This window comes from Gopherus flavomarginatus, chromosome 2 (assembly GCF_025201925.1).
Source record: "Gopherus flavomarginatus isolate rGopFla2 chromosome 2, rGopFla2.mat.asm, whole genome shotgun sequence".
NCBI lineage: Eukaryota > Metazoa > Chordata > Testudines > Testudinidae > Gopherus > Gopherus flavomarginatus.
In genome coordinates, this window is record NC_066618.1 from 105270534 (window position 1) to 105285343 (window position 14810).

The following is a 14810-nucleotide window of genomic DNA, read 5'->3' on the forward strand; positions in this document are numbered from 1 at the left end:
CCCCCCACACCAGCTTCACAAGAGGCCTCGTTCACTTTACTTAGTGAGTTCACAGGGAACCGATCTAAGTCAGAAACCCAGGATTTGGCCCCAATTTTCTTTTTTACTTCACCGTTAATGGAGTTTCACTATCTCTGAGTTAACTTGTCAGGAGGGAGTGGGGGATTAACCTATAATTCTAAGCATCTATCTGTTTTATAAATTCCATATTAAAAACTGAGAGAAAAATTGACTCTCTTCAAATCTTCCTTCTCGGAATCCATCCTCTACCCCAAGCCCCACCCCCAGACCCACTCTGAGGCTTCTCTCACAAAGAAGCACCAAGCAATTACAAAGCCAAAGGTAACACACAGCAGTGAAATTGGATGGCACTGTATCTGTTAACTTTGGATGGAATTCACTTAACCCTCACAGAGCCTCCTGCACGAAATAATAAGGAGAAGCAGTAGAAGAGCAGGCCAGCAAGTGGGCCTCTGCACAATGTGTGTAGCACATAGGGGGACCCAAGGTGGGTCTCGAATATAGTGGCACTGACTGTGCAGTTATGTAACTCCAAGGGTCCCAGTCTTTGCCCAAAGAGGTAAGAAAGGGCGGCAACTATTGCCTCCCTGAGGCTAGAACGCTGTGTTGCCACCTCTCGGGATTCATGAGTAAGGAAAGCTTGGCCAGTCTGCCAGTGATGGGAGGAGCTCCCACCATCATTTCAACTGTCCAGGGAAAACCCACTCTGGTTCATTGACCTTCTCATAGCCTGGACAAGAACAGCCAACCGCAGCTGCTGTAGGTGCAGGCAGAGCTTTCTCTGCCCTTCCCTTCAGGATCTGAGAGGAGTTTTGGATAATGGGGTAAGGTTGTGCAGAGGGAGCAGGTGTATCATTTCCATGAGGGGGCAGCAGACCAGTGCTGCTCTGCTCCCCACTCCCCCCCTGTGAATAACAAGTCAGCTCTTCTCTGCTCCTCCCACCTTCGGGCTATTTCTAACTCTACAACACCAGGCCTGGGACGAAGGAGAGGATCCCTTGGAGCTGCCCTACCTTGGAGGGATGAAAAATCTGCATAACTTCAGGAGGAGCAAATGTGGTGCTGGAAGCCAGGACATTAATTGATTGGGGCCTGAGGATGCAGAGTTGAAGCAACACTGCCAAACCCCAATGCATTGTGTTCTTTGGTCTGTCTTTTGATTTTTGAACTTCTCCTACCCACTCCCAGTGTGTGTGACAATTACTGTTCCCAACACTCCCAGATTTATGGAGCAAGATGATTTTGGACCCTGTGGCCACAGATCTCACTGGCTGCCTCATAGGGTGGAGTTTCCAGCTTCTCCCCAAGACCTCAACATTCTATTAATAAATTCTGTCTCTCCCCCACAGCCCCCAGATCAATTCTGTGACATCCCACCCCCCCGAGCCTCCACATCTGCCTGACCCCAGGCCTGTCAATCCTGCCACACATCAATTCTCCCCCAGACAGGATTGAAATTTAAGAGAGGGCTCAAGCTTCTGGCACCCAGATTAGCTGCAGACCCAGCCAAAATAGCCTGCCTGGCAAAGAAATTTAGAGAGCTGGTAATGCTGTTGAAGTAGAGGCTGGAGCACAGAATTAATGTACACACTAAGAATAAGAATAATGATGATGCAGGGGTAAGGTGGCCAGAATCATATTTGTCACTTTGCACTGGCAACACTATTTGTCATGGACAATCTGTAGATTGGGTAGGGGGAGTTCAAAAATCAGAAGACAGCATTATTTTAAGATCTCATGATGTTGGACCAATCTCATGAATGTTTTGGGTCTGACTTTTGATTTTTGCATTCGGGGCTTGGCAATAGTGGAATAATAGTGGTGGGAGGGACTATGCTGCCACCCAGCAATGTGCCCAAGGGTTGGTGTGGTAATTCCACCTTTCATGGAATCTTAATTATGGGACAGGCACCGTGTAGAGCAGGGTTCCCAAACTTGGTTCGCGGCTTGTTCAGGGTAAGCCCCTGGCAGGCTGTGAGATGCTTTGTTTACCTGAGTGTCCACAAGCATGGCTGCTCACAGCTCCCACTGGCCAGGAACGGCAAACTGCAGCCACTGGGAGCTGTGAGTGGCCTTACCTGCAGACACTCAGGTAAACAAAGTGTCTCACCACCTGCCAGGGGCTTACCCATGAACCAAGTTTGGAAACCCCTGGTGTAGAGTAAATGTATGACATTCCCCCTCCCTCAACCGGGGCGGCAGAGTTGTATAATTTTTGGTGGTGCCCAGAACAGGTCCAGGTCCCCCCTGCCCCCCCCCCACACACACCTGCCTAAGGCTCTGGGAGGATGTTTGGGTGCAGGATCTGGGCTGGGGCAGGGGGTTGGGGTTCAGGTTCTGGGAGAGAGTTCGGGTGCAGGAGGGGTATGGGTTCTGGGAGGGAGTTTGGGTGTGGGCTCTTGGCTGGGACAGGGGTTCGGGTGCAGGAGGGGTTGCGGGGCATGAGGCTGGCCGGGGATGAAGAGTTTGGGGTGCAGAAGGCAGGCTACCCCAGGGCTGGGGGCCAGAGAGGAGAACTTCCCCCAGCCCTCTCCCTGATGGCAGCAGCAAGCTCCTGGGGAGGGAAAAACCCCTCCACGCATGCCCCCCCCCCGCACGACACTCACCCAAGCCCCTCCAGGCTGCTGCTCAGGAGGTCCAGCCAAGATAACCCCCTACCCCTCTGAGTCAACTCGGAGTCGCCTGCTGGGGGAGAAGGGGCTCCCTCCACAGGCACAGCAGCCATCTCAGTCTGTCCCCAGCTCCACTCTCTTGTAGCCGGCAGTGGCTGGTGAGGGACCACAGTGCAGAGCTGGAGGAGGCAGCCACCCGCTGCCCAGGGCGGGCAGGGATGCTGGGCGGAGGTGTGTGGGGGCAGCAGGTGGGGCTAGGGGATGGCAGGCAGGGCCAGGGGAGAGACCCGGCCCTGAACACTGGTGGAGCCAGGCCCCCGGGCCTTGAATATTGCTGGATCCCAGGCACCACGGGCCCATATAACTCGCCGCCCCTGCCCCCAACAGTATAGCTGATGAGTCACTGCTTAGGCAAGTAGAGTAAAAACCATACATGAACGCTGTGGGTATGTACTCAACATAGCTGGAGCCTTTCCCTGCCACAGGGAATGACTCCAGCAGTGGGGAAAGGCTCCCCCTGCTGCTGATCCTTTCCTCACTGACTCTCCTCTGCCAGAGTCTTTCACTGACATATGTAGCTGCACACCACAGTGTGGACACAGCCTGCTTTTTACTGCGACATGTAGCTGCACATACTCTACATGCTGCTGCAAGACATGTGCAGCGTAGATGTTGCCTTAGTGATATGAAGATGTGAAGAAATTTTATTTAAACATATCAGATGTAATTTTGTGATCAGCCTGAGGGAGGTACAACAAAACACTTGCTGCCTAGGGAGAGGAGAGGTAAGGTAAGGTGGCGGTAACCACCATTGTGCCTTTCTGATTCTGGGCTGCCGCAGGGGTTGAAACAGTGCCTAAGCTACAACCAGCCAACCCAAACTGTCCATGGTTCTCTACAACCCTACTGGCATACCCCCCTCCAGCCACTGGTCCCTGTACTAGAGCTTATGGAGTTGGTTTTGTAAGATAGCCTGTGGCTGTCTTATTTCAGTTCCTGCTTGAGGAACTCTTCCCTAACCAGATCCATGGTTCTTTTATGCTGCTAGATCCCAAGAGGGAGAATCCTCTAATTTTTTTTTCCAGAAATGAAAACAATGAAATTCTAGGGAATGCCTCATTAGGGATTAAACCTCTTCAAGCTGACGGCAGCTGTATTATTTGTACATTTTCTGACATTCCTGCAATTGTAACAAAATGCCTTTGAACTAATGCTGAACAAATGGGATATTATTCATGTAACTGTCCATTTGTGATGTTTATACCTTTTCAAGAAGGCACGTACGTACACACAGGCACACACACACACCACTTAATCCTGCATTCTTTACATACCCAAGTCTCCCCTTAACTCCTAATGAGAGTTTTGCAAGTGCAAGGAACACAGAGGCTGGGCCTCTTGGTGAAAGAAAGGAAGAAAAATCTCCATTTCATTAGAAAAATGCCACTAGCACCAAGATGATCCTTTATAAAATGAAATTATTGTGTATATTTAAAGTGAGAGGCAAGAAGCATTTGCTTATATTAAATGGATGGATTACATGTGCATTTGTTAGAGAGCCAGATTTATTGAAGTGGAGTAACAAGACATTGTTAAACATTAACCAACTGAAATCAATGGAGGGATCAAACCCGCTCACAGGGAAACCTGTGGGAGAGGCCCTAGAAGGAAGCAAATCTTGAGCTTTTCCCAAATTGTTTCATGGAAGAAGGAAGGTAGAACTTCGGGGATCCAGGCAGATCTCAAGGTCTTTTATGCAAAAGGCCCTGTGCTTTTACTCTCCTGCTCCGCTGCAAACTGATTACTTCGCAACTCTACTGACAGATTTCCCAATAACTACCCTCCCTCAGGCGTGATTCTCTATGCCGATAGAGCACTGTGAATAAATGAATGAAGCCTCATGAATCCACATTTTGAATACATTTACTGCTTGTGTACAGAAAGGGAAAAAGGTCTCTCTCTTTCATTCCCCTCCCTACTACATTTCCTGCCTTTTCCCCACATGAGGATCTCTGGACGCACGGAGGGTCCTATGTACAATGGAGAGGAGAGAGGGGGAAAACAGTGTCTGATGAGGTAGCTGACTGCCCCCTCCTTTGCATGTGGAAGCAGAGGAACGAGCCCCCTCAGTGTCTGTGTGAACGATTAAGCCGAATCACAGGCTTGAAATACAAGACCGTAAAGCAACTATAAAAAAAAAAAAACATGGCAACTCTTCTGAATTTCAGGAAAGAATTCATGCAGAGAAAGGTTTCATGCCTCAGTGAGCTCAGGGTCACTTCCTCATTTGCAGGCTAAATTCCATAGGCATCTATCAACTCACTCGTTCACACACACATGCTCCTAACAGAGCTTGCACAGACAGTCTTATTCTGGAACCTGCCTGAATAGCACAGCTAATAAAGGCACATATCTATACAAGTCCAAATAAAAATTAAGTCTAATGCTGAACACACAGAGCAAACAAGTTAGAGTCTATAGACATTTAGCACAGGGGGGAATTCCAAAATTATTAATTCCTAGCTCTTCAGCACTAGTCTAAAATGCTGTGTTTTAAATAATAGACAATAAATAGGCCACATAACATATTACTCACCTCTGCAGGAAATGCCTTGGCTGTCAATGGCTTGTTTGCAGATACTACAGTCTTTATGTTTTTTAAAGGTCTTGTTTTTGAAAGTGTGAGAACTCGAAGCAAGGTTTTCAGGCTGGAATAGAGGAGAAAACGTCAGAGCTCTTGTCAACTTTTGATTGTTACTCTTTAAATGTAACAAAACAAATGAAATTTATAAATAGCCAAAAAACCCGCCACTTATTACATTATTCAACAGTACTCACTCAATCTCCCCAAATGTTGCATTTCAGATATTGCATGGTGTAGTATTTTGAACAATTACTGTAGAATTCTTTATTACACTAAAGAATTAGGGGCTACTAAAAGGTAATTTAAGTGAGATTAAACATTTGTCTATTAACCTAATGCTTTCTCTAACCAAGACAGTTCCACTGGTTTAACTTAAATTGGTTTTAAGTCAATTTATGTAATGTAAGCAATGCCATATTGGCTATTTAACTCATTGGTGCCAAAAGACGTTTGGACATTCTTCTTTCACTAGCGAAATTGAAGTATGCTTGGTTTAAATCAAAACAAAAGTGTCTACTCTGTCTTTTGTACCAGTTTAACTATATTCATTTAAAATCACACTTAAATTAAATGAGTGCAACTTTCTTGTGTAGGCAAGACCTTAATGTTTTTCCTTGGATTTGTCCCACAATTACTGAAATAATTTATTTAAACAAATAAACAAACACATAAATAATCAGGGAAGGGAAAAGAGTAGACAACTCCAAGAAGTCCACTCGGATCTTCAGTATGCAGACTGGGAAGTGCATAGATAACACCATAGTGAAGGCTACTGAAACCCCAAGACACAAAGAGAGAGACAGACAGCTCCTGGTTCCTCTCCAAAAGCCTAACATTCAAATCCGCTAGCAAACTTTTAGGAAGCATCTCTTAATTATCTTAAACCCTTTTTAAAATTTAATAATGGAAAATTATTTCTGTCTCTTCTTCTGCAATACTGGATATTTTCAGAAACCAAGAAAGACCGCACCAGAACTAGCAGGTAAGAACTAGCAGGTAAAAATTCCGCCTCTCTCTCATCACTAGACAAAGCATGTCTACTGCAGAAAGGCAAAGCAGCAATAATGCCATGTTGGCTGCAAAATAGCATGGTTGCTGGCTGAAGTCCTACTTAGAAACGGGAAACAAAATTTGGTATGTATTTAAAAAACGAACAATGCCTTGGACAATGAAAATCTCAATAGAGTTTCTATAAGCCCCATATTTACCTCCTCCTTCATGCACACACAAATCACTCTCCTTATCTATTAGAATACAGTGGACATGTTTACTTTTGAGCAATTGCACTGCACTACTGCTGTCTAGAATCCCTAGTTGGAAACTTGTCCCTCCATAATAGATAATGAAACTTGTAAGTATAGCTAGGAGCTCAAAGAACAATTTACATACCCCTGAAGGGTGCAAACTTTCAAATGTAAGAGACAGCATGTTGCAATGGACAAGATTTAGGTTCTGTTTATGGATCTGAAATGGTTTATTCATTGTGTGACATTGAGTCTTGTTTTCCCCATCTGTAAAATGAGGATCATGATATTAACCTGTCTTTGTGAAGTGCTGTGGGAGCTAGAGATGAAAAGTGCCAACTCCTAATATTACTATACATATCCAAAAGGAATTATCTGAAGTGAAGAAATAAAATTTAGGCTGAACTTCAGGAAAAATCATCTGATAGTGAGATGTACTGAACTGTGGAATACTCCTCCTAGGGAAATGATGGAAGATCCTATTCCTTTGGAATATTTAATACTAGACAAAACAGTTATGAATAAAGTTGTATTTCATTATTATTATACCTTATTAATTATTCAGACTGATTGCTAAGTGTATTCCTATAAAAGCTGGAGTCACAAAACTTTCTAAATGTTTAAAATATTTCTAATCATCTTGCATATGTTTGCTTAGGGCTACTTTACCTTTAGATGAAAATCATGACCATAGTTATGCTGCATATTAAAGATGAACTGTAAAGAATATAAATGCATTTGTGCCCTTTTCCATTCTTACATCATACAGGAACTGGCACAAATGATAATACCAAATTTCTGCTCAAAGATCTTTTCCCTGCTTCCTTTTTTTATATCAGAAATATGGGGGGAGCTTTTCAAAAGGCCTAAGGAGCATAAGTCCCAGTTACATCACTGTAACTTCACTGATTTCAGTGGAGTTACCTCTAATTCACAGTGCAGTTAGGGAAGGAGCAATGGGGCCATTCAATTTTAGAGCTGATGATGTTCTGTGTTAGGGTTCTACAATGTTGCACATCACCACAGTGGCTAAGCAACTTCCAGATAAAATCACCATAGCAAAAACAAAATTCCTAGTGGACTTTGTGGAGTCTCCCTTTTCCAGGTAAGAATTCTGGTTGGGGAGGTAATATTGGTTTGGGGTTTTTTAGATTTTATTAATGTTCTCTTTCTTTGAGGTTGGTTGGCGTTTACAGGTAGAAGACGTTGTTAGCATGTCAGTGTCATTCCTGTGGTTGAAAGGCCTTCTCGAAGAGGACGTTTTTGTAAGATTTCCTGAAGACAGTCAGGCTGTGGATTTGTCAGGTCTTCCTGGAAGTTTGCTTACAGCCAGATCCCCTCCACCAAGAATGTTTTATTCCCATGCACTTTACTCTGGGCGTGGTTATCTGCATTGTCCCAGAGGAGTACAGATGTTGCTGTTGTTTTCAGAGAAAAATTCAGTCTTTAACATGTGTAGGGCTTGATCCATTAACTAACCAATTAATCATTATATTTTATTTGTCATGTAAAAATCAATTTAAAAAAATATTTTTTTTGTGACAGGGGATGTTTGAGGATAGTTTTTGGTCAGTATTATTCATCAAGTAATGGAAGGGCACCAGAATAACTGAAAGCAGAATCTGGGCCTCAGTGTGGAAATTCAGAAGTGGATCCTCAGCTATGCTGACTTCAAATATTTCTCACAGCTCACCATTTTTACTATGTAGTTACAGCACAAACAGCTACACTGTCTTCCACATGCCATCAGATGTAAATTTACATCAGTATTCAAACAGCAGCCCAGGGGATTTTGGAGACATATGAAATTACCACGGGGGGAAGAATTTAATCCAAAAAATGTAAACGATAATTGGGAATAATTTAAGAACACTTTCCAGATGCCCCAAAAGCCACAATCCCACAACTGAGGAAGAAGGCTGTGCTGGTTAAAATAACAACCTACTTTAGAGCGGAAGTGAAGGCAGCTATGAAAAAATAGATATAACAAATGGAAGAAAGAGGAAGCTGATAGTGATGAATATAAATCAGAAGTGAGAAACTGTTGAAAATTGATAAAGGAAACAAAGAGACACAAGGAGAAATATATGACCGACAGAGTTAAAGACAATAAGGAGGTGTTTTTAAAATATATTAAGAACAAAAATAATCCTGATCCATTAATAGATGGAAATGGTAAAATTATCAATAATAATGTAGAAAAGGCAAAAGAGTTCAATAAATATTTCTGTTCTGTATTTGGGGAAAAATAGATAATATAATCTCATCAGATGGTGATAACACTCTTTCCATTTCAGTAATATCTCTGGAGGATGTTAAACAGAAACTATTAAAATTAGACGTGAAAAATCTACGTGTCCAGAAAACTTGCAACCAAGACTTTAAAAAGAGCTGGCTGAAGGGCTCACTGGACCATTAATGTCGATGTTCAGTAAATGCTGAACAATGAAAGAATTTCAGAAGACTGGAAAAAAAGCTAGTGTGCCAATTTTTAAAAAATAGAAAGACTGGGATAATTTTAGGCCAGTCCAAAGAATATAATAATGGCCATCCTGGGTCTCTCTGCCCAGTAGTGTCTCTCTGACCATGGCCAGTGTGGCAGTTGGAGGTTTAGGGACAATCAGAGCATGAGATTGTGTCTTTGACCTTGGCTAACAGCCATTGACAGGCCTATCCTCCATGAACTTATAAGTCTTTTTTGAACCCAGTTATACTTTTAGCCTTTACTGCATCCCCGGGCAAGGAGTTCCAGAGGTTTACTGTTCATTGTATGAAGTAGTACATCATTTGGTTTGTTTTAAACCTGCTGCCTATTCATTTCTGTGGGTGAGCCCTAGTTCTTGTGTTATGTGAAGGGGTAAGTAACTCTTCCTTATTCCATTCACGATTCTATTAACCTCTGTCATATACTCCCGTAGTCATCTCTTTTCTAATCTGAACAGTCCAGTCTTTTTAATCTCTTCTCATATGGAAGCTGTGCCATACCCCTAATCATTTTGTTGCCTTTCTCTGCACCTTTTACAATTCTGATATATATATCAATCTTGGGCAAAATAATGGAATGGCTGAGATGGGACTGGATTAATAAAGAATTAAAGGAGGGTAATGTAATTAATGCAAATCAACATAGAAAATCAATCTTGTCAAACTAACTTGATTTTAAAAAATGAGATGACAAGGTTGGTAAGGTAATCATATTGATATAACATACCTCGAATTTTCTAAGGCATTTGACTTGGTACTAAACAACATTTTGATTAAAAAAAACTAGCACAAAATCAAATTAACACGGCATATATTAAGTGAATTAAAAACTGGTTAACTAATAGGTCTCAAAATGTAATTGTAAATGGAGAATTGTCAATGAGTGGGTGTGTTTCCAATGGCTTCCCCCATAGGGAATGGTTCCTGGCCCTATGCTATGTAAGATTTTTATCAATGACCTGGAAGAAAGCATAAAATAATAACGGATAAAGTTTTCAAATGACATAAACAACAGGGGAGTGGTAAATAATGAAGAAGACAGGTCACTGATTCAGAGCAATCTGGATCACTTGATAAACTGTGCATAAGCAAACAATATGTAAAGGTATACATTTAGGAGCAAAGAATGTAGACTATACTTACAGGATGGGAGACTCTATTCTGGGAAGCAAGAATCTGAAAAAGATTTGGGATTGGGGATGGATAATCAGGTGAACATGAGCTTCCAATGTGATGCTGTGACCAAAAGAGCTAATGTGATCCTGGGATGTATAAACAGAGTAGGAGTAGAGAGGTTATTTCACCTCTATGTTTGGAACTGGTGCAAGGACTGTTGAAATATTGTGTCCAGTTTTGGTGCCCAGAATTCAGGAAGGATGCTCATAAACTGAAGAGGGTTCTGAGAAGAGCCATAAGAATAATTAAAGGAATAAAAAACATGGTTTATAGTGATAGCATGAAGGAGCTCGATTTATTTAGCTTAAACAGATGGCTGAGGGGTGACTTGATTACAGTCTGTAAGATTGTACACAAGGAACAAATATTTAATAATGGGCTCTCCAATCTAGAAGAGAAAGGTATAACACAATCCAATGGCTGGAAGATGAAGCTAGAAAAATTCAGACAGGGAATAAGGTGTACATTTTTTAACAGTGCCGGTCATTAACCATTGGAACACTTTACCCAGGGTCATGGTGGATTCTCCCATCACTGGTATTTTTTAATCAAGACTGGTTGTTTTTCTAAAAGATCTGCTCTAGGAATTATGTTGTAGAAGTTCTCTGGCCTGTGTTATACAGGAGATCAGACTAGATGTTCAAAATGGGCACTTCTGGCATTGGAGTCTATGAATCTCAATCCTAAGAAGATCTTAGTAGTCTATAGCTATATCCAAGTACAAGAAACACTCTCTAATTTCAGTTAAGATGAGAAGAGAGGACCAAACCAGTCAGGATATCTGACTTGGTTGACAGCAGCACTGACACAGCATTTCAACCTTGGCAAAGGCTTAAACTAGATGATTACAATTACATCTATGGACAATTACATCACCTAGACAGACTCAAATACCAGGCCAGGGAGTAACCGTCATTATTTACTAAAGGACAGAACCAAACAGCTTGTGTACATTTTAATTGTAACAATATGTTCCAACTATCAAACTGCAACAGTGATATAGCGTGTGCTTTTTGAAGGGTACAACGGGCTTTAGATCTTTGCATCAAGGATTCAAGTAAACACTTTCAAAAAATTCAGTGCAGATAATTATCTTCTTGAAGACAGAATCCTAAAAATGTCTAAAATTTCAAAATGTTAGTTATAAATGTGTATACACACACACACACGTACATGCAGTAATCTAGCTTGAATATAACTACGCCATATGTTACTTCTAAATTGATTATTTTTTCCCCACTCTACCCTAGTAGTGTAAATCTGATGCTATATTACTCTATAGTATTCCTAGGAAGATGTAAATAAAATGTATCCATGTGTGTTTATAGAATCAACATTTTGTATCAAACTATTAAATATTTTTTATTTTTTCCTCTTTTGGGATAAGGACTATCCAAGTGCCATTCCCAGAAACAATCCACTGGATAGCTCCCAGTTAATAGAAATACTATAGAAAAACTATAAGCAGGGGGTCTATAGTGCCGTAAGAAATTCTGCACTTCAAACCATTCAGACCTATATTGAATCTTACATGCACGTGAAAACCTCTTAGCACAGCAATAGAACCATATCAACCCAAGATACTTTTTTGCTCACTTCTTGCCTAAAGTCAGGCAAATATAATCCCTCTTCCTGTTTTCTTTAAAGAACTTACCGACCAATGCTGCAATTTCCTGCGGTTCTGCCTGATCATTCTTGTACTGTCCAAGGTAGTTCTAAATCCACTATCCAATGCAAGAATTTCTTTTTTAATACTGGAAAAAAGTGAGCTAAGAGCAATGGGTTTCTCAAGTTGCTCCTTCCACGCTGCATGCACACACGTACACACACATGCACACTCCTGCTGCTGCAGCAGCAACTCATCAGGTGGGAGAGACTGAAAATCTTGGTAATTATGGCTCCAGAAGCACAGACCCCCTTTCAAGTTATTTTTTTTATGGGCTAAGGAAATGCCCTACTTTGACCTCTTCTTATGGGAAGCCCAAAAGAAAAGTTCAATTAAGTGATGACTGAAAGAGTTCTTTATGATGAGGCTGGGCTCCTGGTTACAAAACCTTTGCAGAGCGCAGCCACATATCTATTTCTGTGGGATGGCAACCAAATAAATCAAATAGCTAAGGGGAAAAAAGTAGTCAAGGGAAATGCAAGAGAATATATTCCCACCACCACCACCTCCTCTGATATGAACTATTCATGCTTGCTTTTGACACTTTCCTTCCATTTCCCACCCCAGTATCTATTATTTAAATTCTGTGCCGTAAAGTTCCATATAGCAGCCAGTTACTTACAACCACAGCAAAACAATCAAGGAAGAAGAAAATCGAGGTGCTTTTTGCTGTATCTGACTGGAATTTCCAAATGTTGGTATAGCCATGACTGGAAATTACTCCGCCAAACCCAAAGCATAAGAGTTGCTTTTATTCCTGCCTTGAACTACTTCAGATAGTTTCCCCCAATCATGAACAATGTTTTCAACATTTTGCTTTCTAAATCAGCACACCATCTTCGTGTCAGGTTTCATTACCAGAAAACTGTTTAACATTGCCCTCTGTACGGCAGCCAAGTAATGGAATATTATCTATCTATAATCTAAAATAGCTTTTAGAACAGCAGCTGGTTTGACTGGCATTTTTAATAGCTGGATGGAGTGACTGTACCAAGATTCTTACTCAAAAATACCCCTTCACAATAAAATAGAGTGAATAAACTAGGAAGCATTTTCCAAAAACAGCAAACACACCAAAAATGCCTACAAGTATGCAGTTCTTTTATGATGATATTAATATGATGATATTTGACTAATCTGCTAGAAAATGTGCTACTGACATACATTTGAAACTATATATAGTATTTGATCTCACTGGCCTCCTTTTTAATGTAATGTGGTGGTAGGCAAGTCCAAGTATATACATACATGAGTAAATATATAAAGCGGAGTAAATCTCACTATATGACAGAAGTTGCTCCTGCTATAATAGCAGTCAGCATGGAAATCCAGAGAATTTTATGTGTACTTAAGTCAAGGTAGTCCCTTCTTAGTGTCATTGATTATTCCCATAGCTACCGGTATGGAACATATATCTCAACAGTGAAATAAATAGAAATTGTGATGTAACTGGCTGATAACTTATCATTGCTGCCTACTATTACAAATTAACTTTGGAAAGATGGATAGTAATAATAATACTTAGCACTTAATATCCATAAACCACAAAAGCACTTTACAATGGCAGCTAGGTGATCTGAGATGGGGAAAAGACTTGGCTGAAAGTCACACTGCATGTCAATGCCTTAGCTGGGAACAGAAGCCAGCTCAACTGGCTCCCAGTTAGTGGCCAGGATACTGTGGCTCCTCCACTGTGATGCCTGTGACTCAGGCTGGGACATGTGTTGTATTTTGAGCTGCTCCACCAGGTGAGTCAAAGGGAAATCACTATCCCACTGAAACAACAGCAGGTGTGCTTAGCCTTTATGCTTGCAAAACACTCATTGTAAGCAGGGCTGTCAATTAATCACACAACTCAAAAAAATTAATTGCGATTAATCGAACTGTTAAACAATTGAATACCAATTGAAATTTATTAAATATATTCAGATATTTGTCTACATTTTCAAATATATTGATTTCTGTTACAACACAGAATATAAAGTGTACAGTGATCACTTTACATTATTTTTATAACAAATGTTTGTACTATAAAAATGATGATAAAAATTGTATTTTTCAATTCACTCATATATGTATTGTAGTGCAATCTGTTTATCATGAAAGTACAACTTACAGATGTAGATTTTTTTTTGTTACTTAACTGCACTCAAAAACAATACACTATAAAACTTTAGAGCCTACAAGTCCACTCAGTCCTACTTGTTTAGCCAATTGCTAAGACAAACAAGTTTGTTTACATTTACAGGAGATGCTGCTGCCTGCTTCTTATTACGTCACCTGAAAGTGAGAACAGGCATTCACATGGCACTTTTATAGCCAGTGTTGCAACGTATTTATGTGCCAGATATGCTAAACATTCGTATGCCCCTTCATGCTTCAGCCACCATTCCAGAGAATATGCTTCCACGCTGCTGATGCTCGTTAAAAAATAATACATTCATTAAATTTGGGACTGAGCTCCCTGGGGAAGAACTGTATGTCTTTGGCTCTGTTTTAAACACATTCTGCCACAAATTTCATGATATAGCAGTCTTGGATGATGACCCAGCACACGTTTGTTTTAAGAACACTTTCACAGTATATTTGACCAAAAGCAAAGAAGGTAATGTGAGATTTATAAAAATAGCTACAGCTCTTAACCCAATGTTTAAGAATCTGAAGTGCCTTTCAAAATCTGAGAGGGGTGAGGTGTGGAGCTTGCTTTCAGAAGTCTTAAAAGAGCAACACTCCGAAGCAGAAACTACAGAATCTGAATCACCAAAAAAGAAAATCAACCATCTGCTTGTGGCATCTTATGCAGATCATGAAAATGAACATGCATTGGTCCATTCTGCTTTGGATCGTTATCTAGCAGAACTCATCATCAGCATGGACACACGTCCTATGCAATGGTGGATGAAGATGAAGGGACATATGAATCTTTAACGCATCTGGCATGTAAATATCTTGCAACGCTGGCT

General features: G+C 41.1%; 1 protein-coding gene across 6 annotated transcripts in view; it reads right to left on the minus strand.

Annotated features, from left to right (window-relative positions):
• The window catches only part of TNS3 (tensin 3), a 413597-nt gene that overhangs the window by 262920 nt on the left and 135867 nt on the right, over positions 1–14810 (minus strand). For all 6 annotated transcript variants that reach the window (XM_050937640.1, XM_050937639.1, XM_050937643.1 and 3 more), the window contains one exon: positions 5230–5341. In XM_050937640.1, coding sequence (XP_050793597.1) covers positions 5230–5341 — 112 coding nt within the window. Of the gene's footprint in view, positions 1–5229; positions 5342–14810 lie in introns of those variants that run through there.